The following is an 18,435-nucleotide window of genomic DNA, read 5'->3' as shown; positions in this document are numbered from 1 at the left end:
TATATATATATAAAATTGGTTTGCATACATAATATGAGATTTTTTACATAGGAAAAAAGAACCTACAAGGTTGAATATCTTAATATATATTTTCTTAAATAATTCATTATAATACATTTAAAAAAAACATTTTTTGTTATTTATAGGCCTGAGAGATGAAACGACAGTTAAATTCAACAAGAAAAAGAGGAAAAAATAAAGCAGTTAGCCACTTTTGCTTGTGGATGAAAATATTTGGATATAAAAAATTAACAACATATTCAAGAGATGACAATTTTGGGATTTCGTAATAAAAATAAATAACATCGTTAAGGATAAAACGGTAGTTCACATTAGTAAGGTTAAATAAAATAACTTAAATCAACCCTAAATGTAGGGGAGCGCGGGGCACAACCTAACGCGGGGTTAGTTGTAACGCGCTTGTTTTAAATACTTCCGCACATGCTTGGATGACGAAACTTTGTGTATTTACTAGTTGCCATATCAACACTATATAGAAAAAAAAAAATCCGCTAAAATATTTTTTTTTTTGGAAGATATCCATAGACATTTATTAAACCATAGCAAAAGTAAATTTCTTACTTAAGTTAATTTTTCATCTCTATTTTTTGTGTTTATTTAACATAAGACAAATCTGATATTATTTTAATCTCCAAGATGTTATTTAACAGTTGAGATAGTTATTTAATGCATCGCTAACTAGCAGAAGACACTAGCAGGGTTTAAATCCCAGTTGTGCAGGCGGAGGCATGTTGTAACACTGCGTTACAATGTGCCCCTATTAGAAATATGCTATTCTATTCTATACTTGTATTAATTTTATTGAGAAAACGTGAGAAAAAAAGGTGAATAAAGACTGAGAGTCAATGTTCAGAAATGACTAATTATTTATTTGTTTTGAACTATGTTGTATAGCTGTGTTTTCATGTGTTCGTAGTCAAAACTCAAAAATGAGTTTACATTTAATTATTAAAAATTGCCATTATTTTATATGAAAAAGGTTTTTAATTGTATTTTATTTAGAAAATATTTTAGTTTGTTTTGTATATTTTTTTTATTAGATCAGATAACATTTTAAGCTGTCATATGGTCGTTACAATGTGCCCCTCGACATGTTACAATGTACCCCACCTATGGGGCATGTTGTCACATTTCACTTCCATTCTTTCGGGGTATATCAAGAAAAAAGTATATACTGTATTAATAAAACAAAAACACATAATTGTAGTAGACATGTGGGAAATTAATGTGGGAAAAAAAAAAATACTCTGAACCATAAGTAGATTTACACAAACTGAGAAAGTCAAAAAGCGTTACTTTGTGCCCCGCTCTCCCCTATTCACAAAATAAATGGGCAGCAGTTTCTTCAAAAAAGACCAAAAAATGAGTTTAATCAATATCAAGATATTTACAGATAGATGAATTAAACGTGTCCGTTCGAATCTTTTAAGTTGTTGCGCGTGTGATAACGCGTCGTAGGTCACATGATAACGTCAACATGGCAGATGTCCGGTTCGCATTCATACTCAACGAGATTTGGCTATAAAGTACCTACTCTTTTAGCGCTCGTTAAGTAAGTACTCATTGAAATTAAGTACCTACTCATTGAGTATGCGGTTTGGAACGCAGCCATCATGTTGTGTCATCAGCGAGCTGACATATTTTTAATTCATTCCCAAAAACGTTAATACCTTGAAAGAAATTCATATTTACATAGCAAGAAAGAACCTGTGTGACGAGCAGAAAAAGAAACGGTGAGATTGGGCAGCCTTGTCTGATGGAAAAAATCTACCAGAAGTCCCATTAACCATTTTAACAGAGCTGTTACAATCGGTGTACAAGGTTGTAATTGCCTTTCTAAAAAAAATACCAAATTTAAAGTATTCTAATGTTGCAAACATGAATTTGTGTTCTACTGTATCGAACGCTTTATTAAAATCAACAAATATTATTAGATTGTCATCATTGAGAAGGTGACTATAATCAATCAAATCAAGAATAAGACGGATATTATTACAGACATGCCTCCCTTTCATGAAGCCAGACTGAGACTGATCAATTAAGGAGTCCAATCCTAATTTCAGCCTGCTAGCAAAAATAAGAGAAAAGAGTTTGGCATCAGTGTTCAATAAAGTTATGGGTCTCCACCCATCTAGAGATAAGGTATCCTTATTTGCCTTTGGTATTAAGGTAATTACCCTGTCTGAGAGATGGAGGTAAGATTCCATTATTTATAGATTCATCAAACATAGCTAAAATAAACGGGGAAAGGGCATCTCTGAAAGTTTTGAAAAATTCATTCATAAGCCCATCATTTCCAGGAGATTTGTTGTCCTTGAGTTTCTTTATATTGTCGATAATTTCTGTAATAGTAAGCTCTTTCTCACAAATGCTGCCAAATTCATCATTAACAAAAGTACTAGTATTATCCAAATTTTCTAAAAAGGACTCCATTAAGGAGTACTGTATTTCATGTATTTCAAAATTCTGCTATATGTTTTGAAATTGTAGATAAATCATCTGTGACAGAATTATTTATGCGTAATTTATTAATTGATAATCTTTCACCATTTCTTTTTTACAAAGAATAAAAATATCTTGTGTGTTTTTCACCATGCTCGAGCCACTTTCTTCTGGAACGTATGAAAGCAGATTTTGCCTTTTCCTCATAATGTTTATTTAAATTTTCTTGTAATTTTATGAGATTTTGAGCTTGTTCCTCTGTTAAATCTGTTTTATCACACAGGGCACCAAACTCTTGGATGATGGCTTGCATTTTGGCCCGTTTATTTTTGGCAATTGTTTTACTAATTTTTATGGCTAAACTCCTCACTTTATATTTCATAAAATCCCACTGCAGCCCATATTGGTTAGTAATTACACCCCGTTTATAGTATTTATCAATTATTTTTAAGACTTCACATTTAAATTCATCATTTAATAACAAATAATTGTTTAATATCCAGTATTCACTTCTGCTCAAGTTCTTTCTATTGTCATTAGTGATGATAAAAATGTGAATAGATTTATGGTCAGTAAAAGCTGCAGGATCAATTGTAACGTTGTCTATCAATGATGTCAACTCCTCTGATATTAACCATAAATCTATTCGAGACTGCAAAGACAAATCATTATTTTGCCATGTACATGAGTTTTTGGGGGTTCATTTTCCACCAGATATCATCAAGTTATTGCATAACCCAGAGATAATCTTGCTGCTATCATATTTTACACCTTTGTGAGGCCATCTATCTATGTTACTATCTGGGTCTGGGACTACATTAAAATCACCCCCGAGAATACATTTTGCATTCATGTATTTGGTTGATAGGTCTATAATTCGTTTTTCTAATTCATGGAGTAAAATCAAATTTGTAGATTTGCAATTAGTACCATAAATATTAGCAATAATATATTACTTATGAGAGTCCTCTAATATGATTATTGGCCTACTTCCATTATTATTACACTCATTATGAAGAATTTTGCCCCTGAAATTCCCTCTGAGAATAGCGACCCCTGCTGATCTATTTGTACCATGACTCAAGCAAATGTCCTGACCCCACTGACTCTTCCAAAAATTGTAATCAGCCTTTGAACTATGCGTTTCTTGAAATAAATAAAAATCGTCCCTTTTGTCTTTCAAAAATAAAACTACAGCCTTCCTTTTATTTATATCGCGGATGCCCCTAACATTAACATAAACTAAAGAAAAAGACATAAGAAAAAACTTGAACAACAACCGTAGGCAGGTGCGTAGCCATCATTTCAAAAGTGAGGGGGACAGAATGCCAAGCGTTATACCAGATTTTTTTTATTTTTGCACACCTTTGTTGACAGGTTTTTGCTTAATTGGCTTAATATGCTATTTATGTTTAAAGCAATACAACAGAAAGAAAGAAAGCAGGGGCGTTTCTAGCATTTTCATTTTAGGGGGGCTCAGCCCCCAATGAGGGTATGATGTTAAAAAAAAAAATTCGTTTATGATCTAATGCTCATTATTAACTAGTTTCATTCATTCATCCAGTAACATGCATATGGCCGGGTTTTATAATCACTGAGGTCCTGAGGGAAATTTTTTATTTCTCTTATCTACATATGTGCATTTTAAGATGTTTTGAAGGCCAAAAAAATTGGATAACAATAGCTTAAGCATGGTGCTGAAGCACCCCTAAAAAGGGGCTAGCCCTGCCCATGAAAGAAAGAAAGAAATACAGATGTTCTGTACTTTATACTGCACATATTGTATATTGTACAATATTGTTTATGTTTACATATTTCAAATAGTTTTTTGTGTAGGCTACGTCAAACTTCAAGCTTTTAAAACTACTTCAAACTTTCAGGTTAGGCTTTTTCAAGACAACTTATAGTTTGTCTACAAAAAATTGTATCTAACAATTGTAAAGTGTTACCGAATTATATATGGTAAACATCATGTAGGCTACACGTTACAACGCTGCCTGATTCAAGCAGATATAGTGGCTGTTAATGCATGAAAATCCAAATTCAGCATTAACAATCACCATCTTTATTCTAATTTGAAGGGCGTTGATTACATATCTGTGAAAATAAAAGACATTACGAATAAAAAAGACTATTTTCAATTTCCAACAAAACTTGTTAATTATTCAGCTCGAGAAATAGGCAGAGTTATTCATCAATGTGCAACACAATTCGGATACCACATGACAACTTACAGTGATTTTTCGGGAAAAGGGAGTGAAGTGAAGAGTTTTTTGCCGTTTTTAAGTTTGAACTCATAGCGACCTCTATGAAAATGATGGATCCAGCGCGGGTGCGAGCATGGGCGTGTCGTGACGAAAGAGTGACTGATTACCTACCATGGAAACTCATCTTGACTCTTTGAATTTTAAATCAGGATGTATACACAATTGGACCGCGAAAACCTCAACTTGTCGTGAAAACCACTTGTCCTATACGAAAAACTGCGGGGGACGAATTTACATTTTATAAAAAGTAAAAGTTTTTTATATATATATAAAAAAAGAACCTTCTATATATTTCATGTAGCCTATTGATGAGGAGTAAGAAGGGAAAGAGAGAGAAAAATATATAAAAATGAGACGTTGGAGGGAGGGGGAAAAACTGTCAATGGAACTGCTTAACTGTTCAGCACCTCCCTGAGTAACGTTATAACATATCAGTCTGAACAAATTAGTTATTTCTTCCTTGTTTTTCCCCTTTGCCTGAACACAGAAATTTCATGAAGATTGTCAGCTGTCTTCAAGGGAGAAATCTGTTTTCACTCCTTTCTCTCTCCTGCTGCTTGTTTTTGGTCTCTAAAATAATAAATTCATCAGATCTCCATTTGTCCATCTTTTGGTCGAATCTGGATCCCATCCACACGCCTTCGCTCCCACAAAGTAGGTTGTAACAAAGTTTAACGCGGAAGTGGGGCAGGTAGGCTATTATAGACGCTTTTAGTTTCTCTTTCTCGAATTGCAGTCAGACAAAGACGAAGAGATTCTGACAAAAACAATCTGAGACATATGTGAATAAGGTAAGTATAAATTAAATGACATGTTATTCTTTTATTTGTTCTAAATCTTATTCTAATTTACACAAGTTTGAGTGTAAATTGGATTGGTTCCGTCACCGTGGAAGTGTAGGCATAACTTCGTCACGATGTAAAACAGAGTGGATTCTTCTCCATTTTCATCGCTTGTTCGTTCATTAGCAAAACCGTAGACTGTAAAAAAAAAAAAAAAAAAAAAAAAACCGCACAGTGGGCAAAACACACTAGCGATCAAGACTGCACAAATGTTGGACTATACATTTGCATTATTAAAGCTGCAGTCCGAAATGTCGGCACGGCACAGCGGATGAATCCAATATTTTGAGGAGAATGTGCGGCTGTCAATCACCGCGCCGGAGTGGATCTACTGGCATGCATTGGAAGTATGACCAACATAAGAATTTTCACCGGAAAAATGTCATCTGAACAAGTGAGTAACATCCACTTTTGTTCTGACCAACTAGGGGAAAAAACATTGCAGCAAATCACGCTGATTAGATCTAATCGCTTCATATCACGTAATAGCCGTCATCACGTTGGAAAGGTCACGCGTGACATCATTAAACATCCAGGATATGCACACGAAAGGACCATTTAAACAATAAACTGACACAAAGACATAAATATGTCATTCAACACACAATAATATTTGAACAATCCTTCTTCTCTAGGCTAGTAAACAACCCAGCAAACACAGAACGTTGGCACAACGTAGCCCTTCTAAAGACGTTTTAACAACATGGCCAAAACGTTGCTGTAACTACGTTGTGTCTGTGTGGTGAAGGTTGTTACAGCGTTGTCATAATGTTGACATGAAACTCCCCTCTTTCAGCTCAAGTCTAGCTCACAATCTTTTTGAAAAATGGAACTTAAATAGGCGTGGATGGCTGTGAGAAGAAGGGAGGGGAGTGGGTGGTGTGGTGTGGTGTGGCACGGCAGGGGAGAGGGGGGGGGACTTTAATCGCCAGTGGCCCATGCATATCGACTGTCACTAAAAATCAGTGGTAAAACGTGAGGAAATGCTAGATTTTTTTTTTATAGCTGACAAAGTTAAAGTCTAATGAAATACACTGACACCTTATTTTTGTCCTTTCAAAAGTAACTGAATGCCCTGCTACATATATGTAGTGGGTTGGTAGTGGGGATGTATATGTGTTTTTTCTTTTAGTTTGATTGACGTCATGGCAGAATGCGTTTAGCGTAATTTCCGCTTAAGGAAGTTAAGAGGCGTGGCACATTATTGTGGGAGACCCAAGCGTGCCGCCAGAGCCCGTCTACGGAGAGCCTGTCCACTCCCTATTAAAGCAACAACATGGAACTTTTCCTCTGCGGTCGCCCTACAGGTTGGAAGCGGAATTGTCCATTACCGCTGTCGTAAAATTATTTACGGTCAACGCATTCTCATCCCCAAATCGTCACTTTCAAACATTCTTCAATATCCGACGCACAAAGCACCCTTAGCGTCAATATGAGACGCTTCGGTTATGGGTAGGTTTAGGTCTGTGGTAGGGTTATGCGTCTCATAAGGACGCTAAAGGGTGCTTTGTGCGTCAGATATTGAAGAAATTTTGAACGCGTCAGTATATGACGACTTGGGATGAGAACGGGCTGTTACTGAAGCATGCAGGTTTTTTTCATATGGGCAATGATAATATTATTAATCTTCCTCCTTTCATAATTTATACATGTTTAGTAGACTAAACATTTTAACTCAAACATTTGCGATTTGCATGTCGATTGCAATGCTCAAATCTGAACGAGAATGATAGCGATAGCATCCTAACCATCTAAAACTAGCATGTTAGTGTTTACTAGCTACCAGATTGATAATTCGCTCATCTACTAACGTTAGCTGATTCATGAAGATAAATGGAGGACCAGATAGTTTCCGTAACGTAGCCAGGCAGACAACAGATTAGAAAAACTAAAGATAGTATGCAAGCAATTTACTTAACTTACTAGTTCAACAGCATGACGGCCAAGTCAGCATCGGTCTGACGATAAGCTCACGCCAGCGAGCAAACGCTCGACCAATATTGATCCTCGTCCTGCCTTTCAGTTTATCACTCTCCCTTTTCCTTTTCCGACTCTACTCCGACAAAACCTTGGACTTCTTACGTTTCGCTGCTGCTTCAGCCATGACGAAAACAGACGCACGAAAACAAACGCGCTGGTTGGCCTGTCACGGCCGAATTTGAGGAAGTGATTGGCGAAGTGACGTATGCCGTAAAGCAGTCGAATTTTGTAGTTCTTTTTGAGCTCTGGTTACTACCCGCTCCCCGAAGTTACATAGTGCCAGTAAAAGCTTTACAGACCCCGTCAGGCTCTGGCAGACGTCTCATTCAACCTATTGTAAGTCGATGTACCATCACAAGGGTCTTGGAAATATATTATGAAGGTTGAAAAACTACATGTTGTTACTTTAAGCCCTATTGTACCGAATTTTGGTTGTAGTACCACCAGAGTTCCACTGGGGGCGATCGCCATGAGTGCAAAATGAATGGGAGTCAATGGGGCTAGACGGCTAAATTAGTCTCTTTCACCCGATTGCCGTTGAGAAATCTCAGATGTGATTGTAGATTTTGCAAGTTCAACATGGGTTTTAGGTCGAAAGTTGAATGAACGAGTACTTATGTCGTTTTGATTTCTTACAGGTTGAGTTGTTGTTGCCCATAACACGCTAGCATTCTGCTAATGACGTCAGCATTCTGACGTCATTGACATTTTGGAAGACTTTTTTAAAGCAAATAAGTGACTCTAAAAAATCTAACACCCAGCAATGTGTAATTTCTTTGCATCTCCTTTCGAATACAACATTCAAATTACTAGACAAAAAATTATATCCTGAGAAAAGTGGATTTTGAGGGGTATACCGCCATTGACCTCCATTCATTCTGCACTCGTCCTGTGAGCGCCCTCATATGGAATCAGAGTGGAACTGCAACCAGTTCAGAAGCCGGAAGTGTAGTGAGAGTGAAACTTCTCGCCATATTAGACGTTCTCTGCTACTGCGCAGGTCTGGTCCCGAGATCGCTACTGCGCAGACTCAAGTTCCATTATGTCAGCGCCATATCGGGACTCTGGCGGCTTCAGTTCTCAGCAATGGAAGAGAGCGAAGGGGCGTCGTCCATCTTTTTTCACAGTCTATGTGGGAGACGCACATGGTTGTTTGGCGTGGCATTGCTGTACGCGGGAAGAGCTTTTGAATCTGCATGCCGAAGGTATCGCCTGCTAGTTTATGTTGCCAATAATCCCCGGGTAGGTCATGCGATTTATTATGTATGATAAAAGCGGAGTATTGTTTGTTCCTGAGTATCCGTAACAAACCTGAAATCACGGTCATTCACGTGGAGTGCACGCCTCATACTAATCAGCTTTCCTGTCCATGTTGCTGGTGACGCGGGAGGGGTAGGTTGTTCGATTTTTACTGTACAAGAGTATTGTTTTGAGCATGTGTTATAGTAACAAACCTGAAACCACGGTCATGCACGTGGAGCTGTACGTCTCATATTAAGCAGCATCGTGTTCGTGATTTGTGACACATGTTGCAGGTAGTGAAATGTTTTATGTGGTTTTATATTTTGTATAGAGATATATTTGGGTATAGTCTAGATGTTATTTGTATATTCCAATGTTATACAAATGTAGGTGTGTTAAACATGTATTATGTGTTGACAGATTATCCGGCAGCCGATGGCACTAGACTGCTTTTTCCCAGTACTTAAAGGTTTTTTTTTTTTTTTTTTTTTTTTTTTTTTTGTATTTGTTTTGGATCAGAAGTATTGTAAACTTCGTTTTCTTTGGTTGATTGTTGTATTGTATATTGTGATTATTATTTCTTTTTTGTTTGTTTTGTTTCCTTTATCTAACTTTGTTTAGAAGTATTGTGAACTTCGGTTTTTTTGGTTGATTGTTGTATTGTATATTGTGATTATTATTTCTTTTTTTTGTTTCCTTTATTTACCCTTTTTTGGCCATTTTAGGGGGCTGGGTAGGCTACTGGAAGCGGCTATATTTTCCATCTTAGGAGGTGGTGTGATGCAGTGATAACACTATTTTTGGATTGCTGTGGTTGAATATTTCATTCAACACGTGTGTTACAATTTTCCCGGGTTGCACTTAAATAAGTGGAGATCGTTGCTTCCAGCCTAAGACTTGTATACCTGATTCAATCTGGTCGCCCTCCTTATTATGGCCATTTCATTTGTTTGTATTGGGTGTATGATTGATGTTTAGTATCTGCTCCCAGTAAATGTTTTATAGAGTCATTGTAAAGAAATAAAGACTGTGTACCTCACTATTGCCTATACTTTCATTCAATTGAACAACTTGAGTGAGTTTAATTCCCCACTAATACATAGTTCCCACAGGCCAATTAATGTCACGTGACCTCACCGGAGATGCCATGAGGGCAAAAGCTGCTTACAATGTTTTACCATACTGTCTATGAGTTTTACAAGCAAATTTCGAATATTTCTTTCCATTTATAATGTTACGAAAATCAAGAGACAAAGCGAAAATTTCAGTCATAAATGGTGTGGATCCGTATGCACTAACAAAAGGAAGCACTGAGCACTGATTATGCAGCTTTGCCTCAGATACAGTATTATCATGATGTGTATCATTATCTGGTATTGGCTAGGAGTTTTAATACATGTGAGCAATTCCGAGCCTGAAAATATGTGCATGAATATGAATATACACGGTATGAAAATAAATAAAACTCGCGTGCAAATTAATTAATGTAATGCGGAACTACTTTATGGGTGGTTGACATGACATGGCCTTTTTTTGGTCCAATGTGTCAATGTTAAGTAAATTATAGATAAATATATCAAAAACTGTGGTGATATTGTTCAGAAAGTGCTGTTTTATATGGACATACAGAGCATTCATGGGTTTAATGAATCTTCCATTTTTTCACAATTTTCAGCCAAACCAGAATAAGCTCATATGGCGTGACTGTCCCAAGCACATTTCACAAATTTTGATTTTGAATAAAAACAAAAAAATGAATTCATTTTCTGTTTATTAAATCATATATTGTTATCCCAGGTGTCTACTTGTGAGTATGCTTGAGTAAAAGTTCAGGCATAATATTTTGAATCAGCCCTTAACTAAAACGTTTTGTCCCGGAAATGGATATCATTAGGTGTGACGCCATATTCCCTTTTTTAAAAGGGCAATTGTTTGGAGACCTTTGGGGTGTGGGGGTCCTCCTTCTTTCAGGAGGAAGAACAACACCTCAGAAGGACACTGAAAGTTACAATTAGAGTTTTCTCTCTTCATGGTTTAAAAAAAATCAAGTATATCCGGCACTCCTGCTTCAGTTCCCTTTTGCGCTGTCTTTTGGTGTGACTCATTTTACACAAAAATGCCCAAATTAAATTACTTTTCAGTCAAAATTACCTTCAAAACTATATTGTCATATTGTAGTTAGCATGGTTCTAGCATGTTAGCATAAAAGCACATTGCTTAATGTCATGCTAAGTACATGAAACCTCATATGGTGTGACACAAAATCATAAGGTGTGACAGGGTTTTCTTGTCACACCATATGATTATTTTGTCACACTATATGATATAAATTGCATTTAAATACGTAAATAATGTTCTTCGATACATATTTTATAACTAATAGTTAAGTTTATTGAATATTTTGACCTTTTAACACATTTTGATACTATATTATGTACACATTTAATATCTATACACCAACTCAATTTGGTGAATCCCTACTATCCCATTTTCAAGCTGGATACATGTTAAACTACAGCATTTTGTCACTCAAATGTTTCCCTTTATTTATTTATTTTATTTATTTTTCAGTTTGAGGTAAATTTCAGTAGATGGCGAGGTAATGCGAATAAAGAAAGAACAACGAAATGATACATCAGCTTGCTGTTCGGTCATTGTTTTACTCATCCTCATTTTGAAATTAATTTATGCATTAAATAAAAAAATGTTCAATGATTTACTATAAAGATTATTATAATTCATGTAGTTAATATTCAGCAGATTAAAATAAAAAGTGCAACATCAAATGAATACAGTAAGTGGATTAATGCATGTGTTATAAACATATGATTCTTTGCTACTTTGAGCAGAACTCACTGTTTTAAACAATTTTGTGATTTTTGCTGTAACTGAAACAATGATTAACTTGTCAAACTAAGTTGGGTTGTTTGTTAAATGCAGATAATACAGATTTTTGCATACAGATTGTTGTGTGGGGTGACATCATATGGCGTGACACCATGTCATTTGGTGTGACATTCAAAAATTTTAAAGATATTAAGGCTTTTTGGTTATTAATCATAAAATCATCAATGTGACAGATGGGGAATAGTGCCAGCAAAGGTTACAAGCATTTTGGTACTTTTATAGCAAGGTATTCCCAAATTAATTTGAAGTATATTGAAAGATTACAAGTAAACATCTGTCTATGAGTGATGATAAAGTAAAATAATGCCAAATTTAACAGATTTGCACATAAGAATTGCTATACTTTTATATAGTAATGATAAAGAATCAGGATAAACTGACTTACATTATCACATTATACCCCTTTTTAATTTAATACACAATAACATTCATGTCACACCATATGACATTTTTAGTCACTAAGACAGTAAACTAGTGAATAAATGTAAATTTTAGGACAAAATCTACAAGACCACATATATATTTGGAAATATAAGAGTTGGTAGAATATAACCCAATGAGTTCCATGACTTACATTTGAGATTTTTTTTAAAAACTTTTTTTTAGCCAAATATGTCAACCACCCTTATACGCGGGTTCTTTAGGGACATAACTTAATCTGAGATTGCCGTGCTGGAATGTGTGTGTGTGAGAGAGAGAGAGTCGCGGGCGCGATCGAACAGTGGAAACAATGTTGTTTTTGTATGTTTTTAATATCTCGTCATTTTGTTCATACAGGACATAATTCAAACTGAAAAGTGTTAACTTATATTTGTGTACACTCGCAATAAAAAACAACACATTCTTGCGTGTTTTGAGGGAGTTTCTTTCCTGTTTATCCTCGCCAGCCATAACCTCCGTCGTTGTTCTGACAAAAGCGTAACGTTAGTCTTCTCACATTCACGAAGTCTAATGACGGGTATACTGTAAAATCCAAATTTAACTGAACCTCCGACACAATTTAAACATCCATTGACCCAGCAGGAGATCACCATTTTCACTTTTTATCACGAAATTAACTCGCTTCAGCTTCTTCTACTATTGTTCTGCCCACAGAAATGGCGCCGGGTCGGCAAATGCTAAAAAACTAAATTTAACTGAACCTCCGGCACGATTGGAACATCCATTGACCCAGCCTCAACGCAGCCGTCTACCAGGACGTTTTCAGAGCACTTCATGCTTCCTTCAGCAGACCAGCTTTATGGAGATGCTGACTTCATTTTCCAGCAGGATTTGCACCTGCCCACACTCCCAAAAGAACCAAAACCTGGTTCAATGACCATGGTATCACTGTGTAATTAGATTTCATGTAATATTCTAATTTTCTGGGATTTTGATTTTGTGGGTTTCATAAGCTGTAAGCCATAATCATCAAAATTATAACAAATAAAGGCTTGAAATATCTCACTTTGCATGTAATGAGTCTATATAATATATTAGTTTCACCTGTAAAGTTGAATTCTTGAAATAAAGCAACTTTTTGATGATATTCTAATTTTATGACCAGCACCTGTATGCCTCTTTTTTACATTTGAGCCCCTGCCCCTGAGGAACTCTGACGAACCCTGCAAACAGTGTAACCAGTTAATGCAATGGCAAAAGTTCGAGCAAAGCATGCAAACTTGTTATTTATTTTTAACACCCCCACCTAATTTTTTCTTGTGCTCCACGCCAGGGGTTTCTGCAGCACCCTCAGCACTTACTGCGGCACTGCAACTGGACCGCGATACCGGAGTCGCCACCAGGATAAAAGACAAGCTGAAGAAAATGTCCAGTAAGCAGAAAGTTTATTCTGAAGCAGCGATGTTGTTCATTTTTGAGGATTATTACATACTGAGAAATATGACATCAAATTTAAATCATTCTTCTCTAAAAACAATACATCTATGTTGATGTGTTAACAAAGATGCTTTCTTTTTACTTTTTTAGCATATCTTCTTGTTTGCATATTTGTCCATACATTAATTTCCAATGATTGTCATTATAAAAGAGCAATCAAAAGAACACTCTTTTAAAAGCCCTATCAATTACTTACGAAGGTTGATTTTGGGGGTTATAATATCTTATAATATGGAGTGAATTGTTCTTAATTGATATGTGTGTTTTCTTTCTGTTTGTCAGGAGGAATATGTTTGGTGTTGATAGTGTGTCTCTGGATCATTTGTGTTCTGGTGGCCGTCATCATACATCAGCAAAACATCATCAAAGCACAGAAAGACGAGTTAAACAAACAAATTGTCAACCGAGATATGTTCAGCTGGGGTTGCTTTATCGTAAAGGCTGTGCAGCTGTGGGTTCCCTCTAGTACACCCTTAGGGAAAATTTTGTCCACTATGAACATATTTGTAGACATAGTGGGTAGTAAGGGATAATGTACATCCAGCCGGTGGTTCTCTCAAAATAAAATTTCAAAATAAAAAATAAATTTCTCTCCGATATTGTCATATTGCCCCGCTGTGCTTCCGGGGTGTGTGTGTGTGTGTGTGTTTATGACCCAATTAAGTTGTGTGATAAGGAATGTTTTTTCAGGGGGGTTATTTTTATGACATGATGTGACCACTTATGGGGGTTTTATGACAACAGGTGTTTTGTGACCCCCGATTCTGCTTGTGTGACAAGTTTTTCAGGGAATATTTTTATTATAGCAGGATAATGGCCACAGTATGAAGAAATTATGAACAGAGGAATGTTGGCGATGGGGGATTCGGGGCTGAAGCGTCCATAATGTCTGTGAATGAAACAAATGAGTTTAAAGAAAAAGCATTGCGGATAAATAAAACATATAAAATAGTGAATAAATGAAATAAGATGTTAAATGATCAAGTATAAGTATTTTAAAGTAAGTTTTAAACATATGTTGAATTTACCATAATGAGGTGATCTTTATGCATCTATCTGGTTAAATTTGTAATGTCTGAGAATGAAACAATGAGTTTAAGAAATAAAACCATTACTGATAAATAAAACATAAAAGAAATATGAAATAAGATAACATTTAAGTATAAATATTTGTTTAAACGTTTAATCAGCGTGAGGTGAAGTGCACTTAGATGTCCAGAGATACAGTCTATATAATTTTTCAAGTCAAGTTTAAAAACATTGAAAAGAGGTTTGTTCTTCATAAATTTCGATTTATGAATAAAGAATTTTCCAAGCAAAATTAATAAGTTGACTATATATTGTACAGAGGAGTTTGAGTCAGAAAAGTAAAAGAAGATGTCAAAATGAGATAAGTGTATGTTTGAGCCAAGGTGTCCATTAATGAAACATTGTATATCATTCCACAGAGAAGAGCTATGTGAACAACTATAGAATAAATGGTCTAACGTTTCTGTTTCCAGAGAGCAGAAACTGCATTTTTCGTCTACGGGATAAATTTCGAAATAACCTTGTTACAGGGGTAATAAATGGTGAAGAATTTTAAATGATATTTCTTTTACTTTGTTTGTAATTAAAAATTTATGTGGGTTACTCCATGCTCTATTCCAATTAATATTTTCATACACATAAAAGGTTTTTTATTACTTTGTTGTTGACTTTTCTGTCTAGAAAAGATAGACCATTTATTGAAACACTGATGGAGAAAGATATATTAATTTGATCCAAATCTGTCTCATCTCTAAATAGGGTGATGATCCCATGGGGTATAGCTCTGGTTACAACATCAAATTATTTTCTTGGAGGATGGAAATTAAATTTATGTGTGAAGTCGTCATAAGTTAAAATTTGATTTGAGTTATTTAATAATTGGGATACCTGTATAATATCATGTTTAAACCAGTTTTCTATAAAGAGAGTCTTGTTTCTATATATGATGTTCATGTTGTTCCAGATAAAACATTTGTGAGGGGAGAAATTGTGTTTGTATAGAAGAGACCAACATGTTAGAGCCTGTTTATGGAAGTTTGACCATTTGACTGGCAGTCTGTTGATGGAGTATGGGCACTGAAGTAAGAATGTGATTTTACCAAGTTTTTCAAAGATAAAGTTTGGCACAATGTTCCACAGACTGTTTGGATTTTTCAAAAATCTTTTAATCCAGTTGATTTTTAATATCTCATTGAAAAGTGAGAAGTCAATTACCGATAAACCCCCGTCCTCAATTTTATTAGTCAAGATGTTTTTCCTGATTTTATGGGGTTTCTTCCTCCATATAAAGTTATATAATAGTTTGTCTAGATTGGCATATTGTAACTTAGGTATTTCTATTGATGTAAATAAATATGCTGCTCGTGAGAGACCTTCTGCTTTTGCAAGAAGAACCCTGCCATAGATATATCTCTTGCAAGCCAAGAGTCAAACTTTTTATTAATAGAGTCGTGTATTAGAGAGATATTCTCTGTCATCAATTTGTGATTATGACTGATTTTTATTCCAAGATAAGTTACTAAATTATTTATATTTATGCCACATATTTGACCCAAATGCTTATTTTTTAATAGAAAACAGCTCACATTTTGAAAGATTTCAAGCCTGAGCTTTCAGAAAACTGGTTTACAACATTTAGTGAAACTCCTATTTGGGATAAAAAAAATTTTTAAACAAGGTTGTGTCATCCGCCAGCTGTGAGATTTGTATTTCTCTTTCATTTAATGTAATTCCTTTGAATGAACTCTTGTGAATTAAATCACAGAGAATTTGAGCCACAATCAAAAATAAAAGAGGCAAGGTGGGGCAGCCTTGGCGGATACCTTTGTTAATGTAAAATCTGGGTGAAGTTCCATTAGCCAATTTAACACAACTGTTTCCTCCCATGTACACTCAAAAAAATGCTGGGTTGTTTCTGTAAACAAATTGTTGGGTTGATTGTGCTGGGTCAAAAAGTTGGGCTGTTTGGGGTACTGTAAACACATTATTGGGTTGATCATGCTGGGTCAAATGAGTTGTAAGGGGGTCATTCACAAATAAACCGCTGGTTGGGTTATTTTGACCCAGCAACTGGTTACTTTTTTCATTCTTTGCGGAACTTTCTGGATTCTTCACTTCTGACTCGAGGAGCACGCCACTCGGAGCAGGCAGTGTTTTATGGTAAGCTAATATGAATGTTTACCTATATTTTTAATAAGTTGTGGTGGTAGCAGCAAGCTAATTTCACTGTTCAACATACAGTCTTTGATATGGAAGTGTGAGGGGTAACTATTTATTTCTGTGAAACATTAAATAGCCACAGCTAGCCGGTTAGAATTTTTTGACAAAATGCCACGTTAAATCCTTAGTTGAAATTAAACCAGCTATATCAGCAGCCTTTTTGAAATATGCAGTTTAAATTCTAAATTCATCATGTAATTATCGTAGGCCTATTCATTGTGGACGTTGCGTATTTAAAAGTGAGATAAGCGTTTTGTATGAAATCCATACGCGCACTTTCCTCACAGGGCTCGCACGTAAATTCAGCGGGAAATGAGTCTCTAGCTAGTGAGTTGTGAGTGAAAAGTCTGCTGGCGTAGTTTTAGAAATACTCGTCAGAAGAAGTGACTGAGGTAAGTTCCAGCACAGTCGCGTGTGTTTTCTGTAATGTCTAGAACCATCGTTTCTGCCAAAAAAGGCTTTCAAGAGCTTGATAGCCTAGTTTTTATTATGTAGGCTATGACTTGCAATCTTTATATACAGCGACTGAGGAAAGGAGAAATAAATGGACGTTTTGTTGAACGAATGATCGTCAATATTTAAAACTTAAAAAATGCAAACTTACATGATAGCCTACCCGTAGTATTTTATTGTGTGTAACATCTAAATTGTTTATTGAGGCGATCATCAGCGCTGCCAGTCAGGACTCAGGAGATTACCGAGCAGCTTTGTGGGTTTGTGAGTTTTAACGTTAAAGACACTATCAACATTACAGTAATATTTTACTTTTAATAAAGTAATGTTTTATTTGAATGCCTTAATGTTGATAATATTTGTCCAAATTACTCTTTTATTACTATTACTATAATTCAGTTTGCAAATACTGAATACACATTTTGTTTGTTTTTCACATTTGGTCATTTAATGTTTGCAATATTTTAATTGCATATTCAATAAAAAATTGATACTTCCACAAAAAAAAAACTTAACTTGCATGTCAGTTTTATTGCAACACTCTAAGTGATTGTTCTGGAAAGCAGACACACTCTGTCAGTTTAAATCTAAACTAAAACGCATATCTTTTACCTGGCATTCATATAGAACATTATACATTTCTATTATTCAAATCAGTTAAATGATTATTAGGCTGCATAGGTCAGCCGGAACCGGGGACACTTTCCTATAACACCTGATGTACTCATTATTTAATAAGAAGAATGGCATCTATGCTAATTTTTGTCTTTCTGTTCATTCTAAAGTTTACTGAAGTCAGCCGGATCCAGGCCATATCCAGATCAGAAGGTGGACCTGCGCCCGGACCCATCCATGACGCATCCCTGAAGGGCCAGCCTCATCAGCCCTTTGAAGGCCTCATCGACACGACTGATCCTCAACAAACTCGTCTCCATACCGATGTGATGACTCCGACTTCCAACCAGATGGAACTGGATAAATATTCTGAATTTTCTTATTCAATCTGACCTCTGACCTGTAATGCTACCTGAATCATAATCAAACACTGTTCGCTCGATGGCCAGAGGAGAACTGAACGACTGAGCCTGGTTTCTCCCAAGGTTTTTTTCTCCATTCTGTCTCCTGATGGAGTTTTGGTTCCTTGCCACTGTTGT

At 35.7% G+C, this 18,435-nt stretch overlaps 1 protein-coding gene across 6 annotated transcripts; it reads left to right on the top strand.

The window, feature by feature from the left end:
* The first annotated feature begins 5,305 nt into the window (after positions 1 to 5,305).
* LOC311278372 (uncharacterized protein) lies at positions 5,306 to 14,563 on the top strand. 6 transcript variants are annotated; one of them, XR_014625414.1, is made up of 4 exons: positions 5,306 to 5,521; positions 12,797 to 13,024; positions 13,416 to 13,514; positions 13,862 to 14,563. XR_014625414.1 is itself a non-coding variant. In XM_084389151.1 (3 exons), exons 1-3 carry the CDS (start codon positions 8,595 to 8,597, stop codon positions 14,110 to 14,112), a joined length of 513 nt encoding a protein of 170 aa, XP_084245277.1. In that variant the 5' UTR covers positions 6,493 to 8,594; the 3' UTR covers positions 14,113 to 14,563. The 6 variants fall into 6 exon arrangements, 1 of the variants encoding a protein (XP_084245277.1); XR_014625415.1 differs by lacking the exon at positions 12,797 to 13,024 and having other exon boundaries at positions 5,397 to 5,521; XR_014625416.1 differs by lacking the exons at positions 5,306 to 5,521; positions 12,797 to 13,024 and adding an exon at positions 5,530 to 5,966.
* Positions 14,564 to 18,435: the final 3,872 nt, after the last annotated feature.

Source organism: Rutilus rutilus (assembly GCF_951802725.1).
Source record: "Rutilus rutilus genome assembly, chromosome: 19".
NCBI lineage: Eukaryota > Metazoa > Chordata > Actinopteri > Cypriniformes > Leuciscidae > Rutilus > Rutilus rutilus.
This window is presented reverse-complemented; position numbering and strand designations above follow the sequence as displayed.